This window comes from Thermobia domestica, chromosome 16 (genome assembly GCF_964235325.1).
Source record: "Thermobia domestica chromosome 16, izTheDome1.hap1.1, whole genome shotgun sequence".
Taxonomy (NCBI): domain Eukaryota; kingdom Metazoa; phylum Arthropoda; class Insecta; order Zygentoma; family Lepismatidae; genus Thermobia; species Thermobia domestica.
This window is the reverse complement of record NC_137469.1, coordinates 30,468,168-30,483,386: the sequence shown is the minus strand read 5'-3', so window position 1 is coordinate 30,483,386 and position 15,219 is coordinate 30,468,168. Positions and strand designations below refer to the sequence as shown.

Sequence of the window (15,219 nt, the reverse complement as noted above, 5' to 3'; positions counted from 1 at the left end):
AAACGAAAGGTCCATTTTCATCTGTAGAACATTCTTCGTTCGCAGAATAGACAATTGTCAACTTGGTTTCACTAGATTTCTGATTCTTCTTCTCATTCTTAGGCGGTTTCCCATCTGCAATCCACTTTTTGCACGTTCGAACCCAATGCCCTCTTCGTCTGCAGTAATTACAGATATCGTCCTTCTTCACCTTCTTCTGTAATTGCTTCGACTGATTCACTACTAATGCTTCTTGCTCTGAAGACGCACCCTTGTACTTGCCTACTGGTGACCGCTGTACAAAGTTTCTTTCGAACATACACAACTGTGTAGTTAATTCGTCAAACGTACGTTGTACTTCCTTGGTCAGCAACATCCAACTTGATTTGAAAGTTTCAAAAGTACTGGGTAAGATGTGTAACACTTTACAGATCAACAAAAGATCCGGTAATTCAGTATGTCCTTTGTCCTTCAATCCACTGTTGAGTTCCATCCACAAACTGTTCAATTTAGCTATGTGTGTGGAAACATCTTCACTTTCACTCCAAGAAAAGGCGAAAAAGTCCATACAAATCTTGAACAACTGATCTGTGGAACTTGCCTCAAATAGCTTCTTTAAAGCTAACCACATTTCTTCAGCCGTATCTTTGTCCATTATCTTCTGGTAGACTTCATCCGTTACTGCACTAGTTATCATCGACTTGGCATAACTATTAGCTTTCCGGTAAACGTCAGCCTCTGCTCTATATTTCTTCTTTTGAGCTTCTGAAGCGGAATCTTCTAACGGTTCCGGTTTTCGCAACTTGCCATCGATAACTTCTAGTGTCCCTTCATGGTATTCTAATAAGTCCCTAATTTTTCTTTTCCATATGGGCCACTCTTTCTCACACGATAACGGCTTTATATTCTTTAACAAATCCATCTTCGTGTTTAAAGAAAGAAAGAAAGAAAAAAAAAACTGACACAGACCAACTAACCTACTAGGTGTATTTGAATACAAGCGTCTCGACTTTTACTACTAGGAAACATAAAATGCAATAAATCTATTTGCACTTCACACCACAACAGTTGCACTTCACTTAGAATATGCATATGTCACTAGCACGCCTAAAATAATGCGTAAGCTATTCGTCGCACTATTCAAGCACTTAAAACCAGACACAGCAGTTTCGGAAAATTTCAGTAAGCACACTGGGCCTTATTAAGCACACTGGGCCCATAACCAGTATGTTGGAAATTTTACAAAAAGGAAAAAAAAAAACTAAATAAAGTACGTGAGTATCTTACCTCAATTTCCGCAAACGTGGTTTCCGTTCGTCGTCGTGGATAAAAAGAAAAAACCTTCTCTTACAGGTAATGCTCCCCTTGATCTTCCTATCTTCTAGAAGATACGACGTGATTTTTACACTGTCAGTCAGTCCTGTGCACAGGCTGGAGTCCAATATTATACACGTCCCAACTTCCTGCAGTATTAACTTCCAGTAGCTATAAAAATCACACCGGAGCACGTAATTATATTCACTTCACTTACTATTTAAACTCACGATCTGTGTTAGACAAGCACACGATCTGTGTTGACCGCATTCTACGATAGTTGCATACGACTGCTTCCTACAGAGCAGCAACTTCCAGCGCACAGCACTCATACATAACACGAACTGTAACTGTGTGTGTGTGCATCTCGCTACAACAACTGCCCTTACGTATTGTCACTAGAGGGCGTAAGGTAATACACGTCACTCACCCTGACGTCACTAAACGAAAACTTGATAAACAAAAGCACATAAAAAAAAAGATCTGTATGTGCAACAATAATAAGTGCAACTGAAAGACTATTAACAAATTAGACGAATAACAATAGCAAAATGAAATGTTTCAGTTTTACGTTCTACAGTTATAGCAGGTATGCTAGAGGAGATGGTGACGATAAGAATGAAGAAAATGACGGAATGAAGGAAGTGGGGGAAACGGAAAAACCCGAGAAAGCCCACGCAAACGGGTTTGTACACCACAAAGCCCATAAAGTTTCTTCGGCGCGAGGTGGGATTGAACCAAAGAAAGAATGTACCACAGGTGAACGCTCTATCGTTGTGACACTGCGGCCACTTGAATAACGATAAAGTGAAAAACGGAATCATAGTAAAGTTTGCGACACAATATTGTACAGCATCAACAATGCCAGGGATCAAATGAGGCACTTTTGGCACAAAATGTGAGCATGGTCGATCACTAAGGCTTCTTAAGAACAAATGTTAATTTGTCGCTAACGCTTTCGTCTTCAGTGCGAGAGGCCAGCCACCCTGAATGAGGTTTTGCTCATTCTCACCAGGCAAATGCCGGGTGGTACCCAGGCCGCTTCCTTCCTTCCCTTTCCACAAACAGTGTGCTCGCCAAGGTACGTCATCCCTCGTACGTGACGGGCTAAATGGTCATAGATGCCGGAAGCCCAGAAATCTAGATCCTAAACAAATGTTAACGATATCCCTCAATCTAAATCTCAAATCAGGTACAAAAAGGAATTTGAGCTCTGTTAGTTATAGTGGCTAAAACAGTTACTGAAGAAATGTCTGATTTTATTTTAAGGATTTAATTCTAGAAGTTTCTTCCACATCTTTAACTATTATTATTACTTTTTTTTTCTTTACAGAAGAGGAGGACGGGAGCATGAAGCTAAGGACGACAAACTCCGGGAAACTGGGAAAACAAGATGATAATATAGTATCTACCTGTCATTAGATTCTAGATGTATCCACAGCAAGTGGTTGATTACTTTAACGATGGAAGCCGCACATATTTGATGCTCATTTTCTGGATTCACAGCCTCCAGCTTCATTCCAGGAGAGAACCCGAGGTCTTGGGCTGATTCGAAATTACTAAAACATGACCTTGGAGCTGGAATACCTCGAGTTACCGTTAGGTATTCCTGCCAGTCAAATTCTTCACTTTTTGTGGTCCAGCCACGAGGATGAGTGATTTGTAGCTCGTGATTCTGCGCCCAACCTACAAACAAACAATAGAACACTATTATTAGAGCAAATTTATCTACAACTAAATCACTTCCGATAAAATGAATAGCATAATATTCCGGTAATACCAATATGTAATGAAACTACTTAGTAAAGAGAAACCATTTGATTTATTATTAGTTGATTTCTCTTTTCGACGAAATATGTAAATTCTGGTTACCTTTTCGATTACCATGAAACCTCTCAATTTAACGGACACCAATGAAACATGATTATTTGTCCCTAAATGAGAAGTCGGGGTCACGGTGGCTCAGTGTTAGAGCGCTTATCTCTTGTGCGTGGGGGTCTAGTTCGATCCCCGGCCAAGCAAGTTTGTGGAGGAGAACATCGTGGCCGTGGGTTTCCTCGGAATATTCCCGTTTCCTTCCACTTTATCATTCCACCAATTTTTCCATCATCATTCACTTGCTTTAATCATCGTCTCCCTTAGCCTAAAGCGTATAATCGTGAGACAAACTCAAAGATATTTCATTTCCTAAATGAGAAGGCTCCTTTTTACAGAGAAGTTACGTAAATCTAGATTACTCATAGTTCGCTTAATAATTGCATGCAGTACGTTAGTTATAAATGGAAAATAGGCTAATATCAAAATACTATATTCAGTGATATACAAAGAGTGAAAAAGTTAATGACTGGACCGAGATTCGAATCCGAGAATGTGCGGTATGGCGTGCCGATGCGTTAACCACTACGCCACCCAGTTCGATTCCCAGAACAACTATAAATTTTCTCACTCTTGAAGTCAGTGTTCTTTACTTAGGTCACATGACTTGTACCATAACCTAGCTGTTGTGCTTGGACAATCCGGTGTCTATATTCAGAACACTTTTGACGGTTGTATTATCATTATATATTAATGAAAGTAGGAAACAACCACATTTTTTTTTCAAACATCAAATCCTCTGTAGGTGTTCCAATTCTATTTTGAAATTTCCATTTTTTTTTTTTTTTAATTTTAGATTACAATTTCTTCCTCATGTTTTATTTATTCAGGCATTGCATAATCGTTACCATTAATACTAGTTCTCCTCTTCGATATTTGCGACTACTTATAACTTAATCCAAAAATATGAAAGTTAATTATCTTATCATCTTGAGTTCTATTTCTTAATTTAATTACTGAATTTCTGTGGAGTATGTACTGCCAACTTCTTTAACTTGAAATGGGCTATGGTTTGCTGAGTTTCAATTTTGTTACGAAAAGGAAAAGCTACAAATTCTATGATAATACTTCTTAACTATTCTATCACACCTTATTTCCATATTATCAAACAACTCAACAACACAATGAGCAAGACTATGTGATAAAAAATTAAAACATGACCCAGTAACAGTTTCAACTTGTTCGTGTTTTTATTTATTTATTTATTTTTATCACATAGCCTTGTTCAGCATGTTGTTGTTCGATAATACTTCTTCTTCATGTTAATTCAAGATTGGTCTTCTCTTGTTATTTGCCATTCATTTTCAGTTCTTTCCAATCAATTATTTTAAGTGTAAAGTCACTAATACTGCAAGTGTTAATTTTCCCTGCTATTTTTTTACCCCGAAAACTCATCAATTCTTAATATATTTCTCGCTATACACTCGGAGGAAAGTGGCAGCACGAAATCACCGAAACTTCTTTACGGATTTTGTCCATACGAAAGAACGAAAGCAAGCAAGAAAGAAAGAAGAGAGAGAGAGAGAGAGAGAGAGAGGAACTTTTATAGTAAAATGAACCTTTTGCACAATAGTAGAAAAGAGCTTAAGTAAAGTTTAAATTGGGCAGATAGAGACAGAAAATAATATGGGAAACCAGTGCAGATATCGGAGCTTTGTAACCAGAATAAAATAGGAGCATTGTGCTCTGAGAAAAGGAAGTTAGGTGCTCAAAACGGAGTTTAGTGCTCAGACAAGGAAAAGAAATGTGCGCTCAGAAGTATAGTGGGAGCTGTGTGTTCAGAAGTATTGTGTATGCCGTATGCTCAGACGTAAAGAGGGAGATATGTACTCAAAAAGAGCTGTGTGCTCACAATTATTTGCATGTCCAAGTAGTTTCAACACAGGAGAACGAGATAGTGAAAAGGTCGGCGGCGATGAGGTCCAAGGAGGGACGAATGTTGATGTGAAACGGGAATTTTTATTTGTGGAGACCCAAGGAAGACGGTAAAGTGACCCGAGGAAGGTGTTGGAGAATATTGCAATAATAAGTACCTGCTTATGGCAATGTGTAAATTCATATTAAAAAAGAATAATGTGTTGGAATATATTGGTTCTTATATCTAAATTTTATACGTTATAATTTATATCAGTTTATGTGGGAATACAAAATGGTATTTAAGTGTACGTCTGGTATTAGCTAATTGGTGTTAAATTATTTGATACTCATTATTTATATAGGATAAAATGAAATGAAATTTTTGAGTTTTACGTCCCACGGTTATGCCGGTTAGGCTATGGGAGACGGTGAAGATGAGCAATGAATGAAATGGTGGAATGAAGAAAGTGGGAGGAAACGGGAGAACCCCGAGAAAACCCACGCACACGGTTATATAGGATAAAGTTTAAGTGTCGTTAGGCCTAAGAAATAAGTCTACTGTTCTAAGTAGATGATACGTGTAAGAAACATCTAGAAGCAGTAACTCAAGACATTGATATGTAATAAGTACAACTACTCCCAAAATAAATATAACTTACCGATAGGAAATATGTAAGGATGAGTTGCAGTACACAGCCAAACCGCTGCCTTGTCATTTTCTAAAGTCGCGTGACTATCTACCTGCACCATAAAATAGTATGCGTCAAAAACTTTAACAACTGTGGCTGGGCAGATCTCGATTCTGTTATGAGGATGAATAGCTTCTAACTTCATGCCTTCCTGGAATTTATGTTTGACTGATGGCAACGTATTCTGCAATGGAAAAGAGATAATAAGCCATTATTTCAACCATATGAATCAAAGCACTACCTGATATCTCAAGCATTTGTATCAGAAACTCTGCCTGCTAACGTAACGGAATAAGTTCAATGGAAAGTAGTTTAAATATTTTCTATTTGACTTTTTTTCTTTTTCTTTCTTAAGTGATAATTGGTAATAAATTGACGAAGACGCGTATATATGAACTACTATACGTCCTCATGGTTTAAGGTAGATTTTAACTTCCTCTTATTACAGACCCCTATTTGTTGGAAAAGTGTTAAGTACCTTTCATACAGGACGGCTGAAATAACATGATAATGTAATAATAGAAATTGTAACTGACATTCTTAAACTAACTAACTCTATGGCCTACGGAACCCAGAGGTTCAATACCGCGTTCACAAAAGTTCTCCACTGACTTCTATCCTTAGCCAATTGGATCCAGTTTCTACTTTATATTCCTATCTCTGCGAGATCCATCTTAATATTGTCCTCCCATCCGCGCCTAGGTCTTCCTAATGGTCTTTTTCCGATTGGTCTTGCAGTCAAGATTTTGAAAGCGTTTCTACTTTCTTCCATTCTGGCTACATGACCTGCCCACCTGAGTCTCCTAGACTTGATGACCCTAACAATGTTGGGTAAACCGTATAAATTATGTAGTTCCTCGTTATGAAGTTTCCGCCATTCTCAATTCCCGTTCCTCTTGGGTCTGAATATTCGTCTCAGGATCTTGTTCTCAAATACTTTCAGTCAATGTTCTTCTCTCAGAGTAAGCGACCATGTTTCGCAAACATGCAGAACAGGCTTGATTATCGTTTTATATATTTTAACCTTCAAATTCGTCGACAGAATTCGCGACAACAAGAGATTTTGAACCGAATAGTAACACTAATTCCCTGGTTTTAGTCGACATTTAATTTCTTCGTAAATATGATTTTCGTTTGTTAATACTGATCCTAGATATTTGAAAGTATCCACTTTATCAAAAGTATTATTTAATATTTTAATGTATCCATAATTTGCTGTATTACGGTCCCGACGCACTTCCATGTATTTAGTCTTCTCTGCATTTTTTGTACATTACTTTTATATAGTGGTATGTATTCCTGGTTTTACTCCTTTTACCTCCTTTCCGTTTTAATCCTTTTTACCTTGCCAGTGAAGAAGGAACCAGCTGAGAGTTCCGAAACGTCAAAATCTTTAAATTTTTCAAGGGAGGATTCATTGGTAAGTAGCCAATTTTTTGTTAATTTTGAATATCCCCCCATGCGCCCATGTAATTATAATGGCTCTATGGTTTTCAATATTCATGCACATTTTGTGAGTACACGATTGTATTCGTTGTCTGACTACACAAGATCAATTCGCGATGAACAATACTATGAGTAGTCCCCCAAACAAATCTGTTGGTTGAGCTGTGATGGTTTTGGTAGTTGCGGAGTGGGAAATAACTCGCTTTCCATCGCATGTCAATCTATCCAGAAACGGATTCTTCCCATTGGTGAGACACATAGATCTGAAGCCTACCGCACTTCTTAGCTTCTGACGTTATGGGATGAGTATGTACCTTATGCCCTTCAATTTATGGCTGATCCGTGATTGCAAGGACTTTGCGGTAGCTGCTCTTTCTTTTAAAGCTGCCCATGCAATCCAACACAGAGAACTTTCACACAAGGTACTGGTTTACGTCCGACCCAGTCGATTTTCATGTTCTTAGAGCACCTGAGTATTTACTTGTTAGGGGGATCCCTCAACCAGTATGTATACTTGATAGAGGCCGGCGGCATAAGCAGTGTTGGCACCCCAGGCAGAAATCAGCTCAAATTCGGATCCCCAGGAATTCCCGAGGGGACTTGCTATTTTCCAGCCCTCTCTACCTCAGACTGTTTAAATTCCTGCTGAGGTACTACATATGCAATACCACCATCTACCGGAATCAATGATACGAGTTACTCGCCCATTTGGGAATCAGCCAAAGAAGCTTTCATCGCCGTAGGATCGTCCCAATCTACCCAACATCTGTCCAATCACGACTACCTCAAGTTTACGTGCTGCGGTACCAGGAACACGTTAGGTACTAAATACATCTCCCTGACCCTATGGTACGTATAAGTCATCATATTGAAAGAGAGGACACTACATTATCGGAGCCTATGACTGATATAGCTGTCTGATAAATCAAACATTGCCCTATGCCAGACTTTGCTCTCTTCCGGTAGGTGCAGTAACGCTTCCCTACCTCAGATCGCTCAAATTCCATGGCGAGGTATTACGAAAATTTCTCCCACGGCTACTTTTCGGAAAGTTATCATCCCTAAAATTAGCGACAAAATGTTTTCAATCCATACAGTATAATAGGAAAATCAGGCTTATTTAGTGCGTTATTCAAACCAAACTCCTTCACGAGGCGTACACTGTGACGCTGCTGTTTCAAGACCTGAGTAGCAACAAAAATCATAAATTTCACTGACATCTTTTTGACAAACTTTCACTTTTCTTGGCATAAATAATAAATATGTATACCTGAAACAAGTCAGGTGGAAGAGGTAGTTTCCGTGCATCTTCTTTCGCCATTTCCATCACAGCTTCCCATTCTTCAGTTCTGTGTTGACCTTCAACCTCACTTGGACAACAGTACGTCCACTTCGAACCTTCAGTAACAAAAGAAAAACCTTTTGTGTACGGCTTGTGGAATGTTATTACTTTTAAAGAACAGAAAAAGCAATGGCAATTGTCAAAGTTATAGCTATGTAGCAAACTAGTAGTACACGGTTATTACAGGTTTTATTAAATAGAAAAAAATAAAAAAAGAATGTTGTTCCGACAGTGTATTAACTCATAAATTATAGAGTGAAGATTATACACATAATTCAAGTATATTTTAAACTTAAGTCGGAATGGTATCATTTCCTGTCCATTACTATGATGAGTGACACTTTTTTCCATTCGTTTAAAAAAATAAGTGAAGAACATACTATTTCTATACTGTTGTAAAAAGATGATATTACGCTTCCAAATACAAGGTGTATCTAAATAACTACCCGAGTTTTAATTGTGTACATTTTCTCTCTCATGTACAATACAGAAATTAAACAAGGAAGAGGAACTCAGTTTTTTCTTTCCAACTTTGCAGGCGGCGTTTCGTAAATCTGCCGTAGCACGACTCTAGCTGTAAAGATGGCGACGACTCGAGCGTAAAGCCTTAGGTCTTGGAATTCGAAAGATGTAACTCGGCAACTGGGAGTGCAACTTGTTTTTCAGGGAAAATGTGGCTGTAATCCCCATGGGATACAACGTTCGAAGATGGTACAAGAAATTTAAGGAAAGGGATGCCTGTGTAAGGCACGAGCTTCGGAAGATCGCGTGTATTAGATGAGCAAGTGGAAAAAGTACGATCAAGTTCCGTTCGGAATTCTAGGAAACTTGCACGGTGTGTGAGTCAAGAACTAGCAATACTGGCCATTACTACGCAAAGGATCGTGTTCACGTGTTACATGAGACATGTGGGAAGTGGGAAGAAATTGACTACATATAAGATGTGTGCCATGCCACAACAGTATCCTATACTGAACACTTGCAAGAAAAATAAATAAATAAATAAATAAATAAATAAAGGTTTAATTTGCCTTTCAAGGTTATTTCATTTGTGTACAGTACATGTATTAGAATATACACGTGTACATTTAAATGAACTCCCGATATTCATTTAAAAACACCCTGTAGTAATAGTGAACTCAATTAGGTGTAGCTACGAACACAATATTTTGAATTTCAGCTAAAAGTAAATATTCTTCTTCCTTACAATCATGTTAGGTATACCATTACGCAAATTATACTCCATGATCCATATTAGCAGCTACACACGTACTGAACATTATATATCACTACTGAATCTACTCAATTCTGCTTCTATTTTCCATAATTAATATAACTTAACAGAATCAATTCACTAAAAACTAATTTCTTTTTCCTCTACTTAGTATTGTTACCAAACTTTTAGCACTAACGTCCGATTAGTAGCAGCATATGCTAATAATTCTGCACAATATTACATTGCGAAGCTGCGGCAGATTTCCAAATCAAAAAGTGAAATTAAATACTTCAGTGTAACGTCCCACAATTATGGCCTTGAGGATAAAGGAGACTATGATTAAAGCAAGTTAATGATGATGGCAGAATTAGTGCGATGATAAAGTGCGAAGAAAGGGGAGTACCCCGAAAAAACCCATGAACACGATGTTGTCCACAACAAACTTGGTCGGAGATCGAACCAGGAAACCCACGCACCAAAGGTAAGCGCTCTACTACTGAGCCACCGTGATCCCAGACTTCCAAATTATAGGGAACCAAAACTGAAATCAGAAGTGATAGAATTATCCCACTTTAGGCTTCAATAAAGGAATAAAGCGAAGACGGAACATACTCTTGAACTGTAATCAATATCAGAGAAATAATTCGCGCTAACAGAGAAACTTTTCCTCCAATTTTGTCTCTTTCGAATATTAAAATCGGAAGTGTAGCCTTCAACAACTAGTTTCAATAATGGGACACTGAATTCATGTCAAGAAAACAATTTCCACTATCCCGCATGATGTATTGTGGGTCTATATTGAAATCAAACTGGCAGATTTTCAACCACTTCCTGTTTTTAATAGCATGATATAGACTGAGAAGAAGGAACCTATTTTCGGGGAGCTGAGCCCATAGCATTTTGTCGTCATTTCTCACAGTTTCTGCTGACACCTGAGGACACAGACATTCCTATATGGATTCTCATACTTACAAATAGCGAAGTTTGGAAGGCTAAAATAAAAGTCCTACCGTTAACATGCTACATTAACAATGGATGTATAATATTCAGAATATTAAGTATTTTGACGACTAAGCAAAACTGGTGGAAAAAGGTGAAAACGCACTTGAAACTTTTCATCTACAACACCTTTTCTGCTCATATGTAATCTTCTTAGTGTGAGTGTTTGTTGATTACAACTCGAAATAAATCAATGAAGAGAAGAGACAATTAATGGAAAGCTAAGCATGTTCAAAGTATGGCATATATATATATATATATATAGCAAAATTTCCCTTAACGGACACCTCCGTAATACAGACTTTTTTTGTCCCGGCATAAATATATGTATTACTAGCTGAAAATACCAATTCTTTGCATGGGGACTGTATTTGGAAGCCAATGCCTGTGAGAGTACCACCATTCATTTCAGCGACCGAGAAAACTATGGATCTGACACTAATATCGATCATTTTGGGCTATTTTTTTATGCCTCGGTATCATCCCCCCCGCTGCCCCCATGCCCGCATTCAATGGTAGCTGAATTTGCAAGTCACCGTTACTGGAAGTGTCACCATTGATCTCAGCGACCGCGAAAACTATGGATTTGACACTAATATTGGTCATTTTGGATTACTTTTACATGTCTCGGATTCCCCCCCCCCCTCTTCGGTGACCCCAGGCCCGCAGCCGAATGGGGTGAATGCGATCAAAGTTTCACCATTGATCTCAGCGACCGCGAAAACTATGAATTCGACACTAATATCGATCATTTTCTAGTACTTTTACATGTCCCGGTAAACGTCCCCCTGGTTCGAATTATATATATATATATATATATATATATATATATATATATATATATATATATATATATATATATATATATATATATATATATACCAGGGAAGCAAGAAAGTTCGTGCGCTTTTATACCATGGAAGAAAAATGTCAATTACAGGGTTTTAACGGTTTGTTTATTCGGCAAAATAGCCTCCATTTGGTTCTACAACCTTCTCCCAGCGCTCAACAAGCTTGTAAATGCCAGTTTTGTAGAATATTTGTTCCCGAGACTCGGAAAACTCAGCAACTGCATTTTTGACGTCTTGTTCAGTCTTGAACTGCCTGCCACGCATAAAGTTGTCTATGGCCAAGAATAAATGGCAATCCGAAGAGGCGACATCTGGGGAGTAGGGAGGATGAGATACAAGCTCCCAACCAAGTTCTGAGATTACTTCCAGCGCCTGTTTTGCGGTGTGAGGGCGCGCGTTGTCCTGGTTATAGAGCACACCTCTTTTGTTTACTAGTGCTGGCTGTTTCTGGGTCAGTTTGGTGGCTACCGTTCTCAGTTGTGATGAGTACACATCTTTGGTAATTGTCTTACCACGTTTCCAAGAATTCGTAGTGCACGATACCGTTTGTAGTCCAGCAAAAACAGAGAAAAACCTTGTGTTGATGGATGTTCGGTTTTGCAGTCAAAGGCTTCGGATCATTCGGTGATAGCCAATGGTATGACCGTTTTTTATTGTCATACATGACCCACTTTTCGTCACAAGTTATTATACGGTCCAAAATTGGACAGATTTTGTGTCTCGTCAACAAAGATGAACAGATATTCAGTCTTAGAACTTGGCTCATAGCGGTCAGCTCGTTTTCAGGTCTTCCCCAACTGATGCAGACTTACCCGAATAATTTTCCTGCTTACCTCGAATCGGTGAGCAAGTTCCTCGCATGTTTGACTGGAATAATCTTCAATAGAGGCCTTCAGGTGGTCCATATCCACTGATTTAGGCCTCCCAGAGCGAGGCTTATCTTGAAAGGTCTCGTCACCAGTTGAAAAGGTCTGGAACCATTTTTGTGCTATACATTTACTTATTACACCCTCTCCGAGCGCAACACATATTTTTCTAGCTGCTTCTGCACCATTTGTCCCCAATTTAAACTCGTAAAGCAAACAAGCTCTAAAAACTTCATTTGACACTGACATGATCACGAGCGATTTTTACACACTACACTGACAAATGCGTTGTTATATTCACCGTGGCTGATGCGTCAATGAATAAGCTTTCCCAAACAGTCAAAACTTTCATGCTACGGGGACAGATGTCGCCGCAGCAGCCAAATGGAAGGGGGAGTGGTTCAAAAGCGCACGAACTTTCTTGCTTCCCTGGTATATATATATATATAAAGCTCCGTCTTGGCCTGAGACCTGGACTAAGATACCCGTGGCCAAAATTTGGTAACTCTCAGTCCAGACCTGAGGCCGGCCCGGGTAAATGTCCCCCTGGTTTGAAATTAAAAAAATAATAATAAAAACGCTTCGTCTTGATCTGGAGCTTGGACCAAGGTACCCCTGACCAAAATTTGGTAACTCTCGGTCCACTTGCCTGGTCCCCAGGCCGCACATAGACAGACAGACAAACACACAAACGAACTCTATTTTATTTATATTACATTATGGGAGAGGACTCTCCCTTTTAAGGACACTCTCAGATACGCACACGGACAGCAGTCTTTTAGCCCAATCATTTTAGTAGCCTGTTCATAGCAGATAAAAAATTTTCTCAGCTTGTATATATTTAAGCACAGAAAATACTTACCGCAATTTGAAAATAAATCGTTAATTGATTTCAACTAAATCGTAACTACAAAGCAAGTTCCAATTACAAACTAGTGTCGAAGTAGCGGTCCCAGTTACGACTATTGGTGGGGGGACTAGGTCGGGAAGGTATAAAAAACGGAGATGGGACCTAACATATAGGTTCTAAGGCACTCTCTCCCTTACCCATTCCATTCATTGTTCCGCACTTCCTTGGATAGTGAGATCACCAAGCGATCATCCCTCATGCATGACGGACTCAAGATATACATTTTTTTTTTCTTTTTTAAATTTGTAATGTCTGCAGAAGTACATGGCAGACAATACTGCGAACTTTTCCCCAAGAAATTCATAAACTCTCATGATTGGTTAGCTCTGTCTATATTTTCAGTATTTAGTAACATGACAATTTCGCAAATTTTTATTGGGTTACTTTCACTTTCAACATAGTGTGCGAATTACAGACGAATACAGACCAGTACGCAGATATGACGAACTTGAAAAAAAATTCACATAAGCATATTTTCTACTGTATGCCCATATAAACACATCCACCATCAAAACTTTTGTTTCTTTACAGAGGATCATTTCCCTATCATTCTCCTAGTAATTCGAACACTAAGTACAAAATTTCGATATTATATTATATTTACAATTGTAATTAATGTATTTACTGTATACTGCAAACAATATCACATGATTTGTGAGTAATCTAGATCTGTGTAACCTCTTTGTACCGGGCACTTTTCTTTTACTGACAAATAATCATGTCCCATGGGTGTCCGCTATTTAGAGGTTTCACTGTATTACAAAACTCAAAAATAGTGATCTTACCCTGTTCAGCTCCCCATCCAATTCTAAACAAACGAGATGAACTATAGAACAGCCAGAAGTCAGGCGAGGAAGAATGTGGAGTATCATACCTTAATAATAAGCGACCACCTACGTTTTCTAGGATCTGTAATGAAAAGATTTAAATGTTATAATTTATTTTAGTCTTATTTTACATGGCGAAGTTACGGCAAATCATGCCTTGTCTCCCATTTAACAATGCAATTATCAGGATATAGTGTTACAATTATTTATAGAACAGAAATTGAAATGACACACATCTACAGATACGGATATAAAATTTTGCATATAATCCAATATGTATAAAATATGAATTTTTATTCCTTGTAGTAAATAATCCAATAAACAACTAGTTGAGAATGCTCCAAGAGCATTGCCAGAACGAACTTAAGGTTGGTGTAAAGGGACAAGTTTTGCCGATAGATATCACTACGGTCTTTATATCTCTCTCGTGTATTTTTTACCTTTCACGAAAATTTACAATTTCTCTTACAAATTTCAACCTAGAGACTTCAAATTTCTAGAGGAGAAACTTCATAACCTATCGAAGGCAACAATCCGTGCCAATTTTTTATTTATAATTTTCTTCATTGTTGAAACAGTTCCCTTGTTAAAGGTTAGGATATCCATTTCAACAATCAAGCTATTTCAACAATGAAGAAAAATACAAATAAAAAATCGGCACGGATTGTTGCCTTCGATAGGTTAGGTAGTTCCTTCTCTCAAAGTTTGAAGTCTGTAAGTTGAAATTTATAAGAGAAATCGTGATTTTTTGTGAAAGGTAAAAAATACATGAGAGGGATACGAAGACTGTAGTGACATCTATCGGCAAAACTTGTCCCTTTACACCAACCTTAAAAAGAATTATTTTTTCTTATTAACTTCTACAGTCTTTATACTAATTGTTCTATGTACTTTATTATTATACTCATCAAACAACTCTTGTAATATATCTATCCATTTATAATTTCCTTGAGTATTCAATTTTTTCTACATGTTTTCTTTTAAAGTACTGTTAAAGCGTTCTACAATATGTTTTATGAAGACATGCTCAAAATTGAAAAATTCGCAA

General features: G+C 38.0%; 1 protein-coding gene across 3 annotated transcripts in view; it reads right to left on the bottom strand.

Annotated features, from left to right (window-relative positions):
• LOC145672967 (scm-like with four MBT domains protein 1) overlaps positions 1–15,219 on the bottom strand; it is an 82,071-nt gene that overhangs the window by 29,856 nt on the left and 36,996 nt on the right. For all 3 annotated transcript variants that reach the window (XM_081742233.1, XM_081742234.1, XM_081742235.1), the window contains exons 7-10: positions 14,130–14,253; positions 8,431–8,558; positions 5,685–5,898; positions 2,706–2,979 (exon numbers count right to left, since the gene is read on the bottom strand). In XM_081742233.1, coding sequence (XP_081598359.1) covers positions 2,706–2,979; positions 5,685–5,898; positions 8,431–8,558; positions 14,130–14,253 — 740 coding nt within the window. The remainder of the gene's footprint in view (positions 1–2,705; positions 2,980–5,684; positions 5,899–8,430; positions 8,559–14,129; positions 14,254–15,219) is intronic.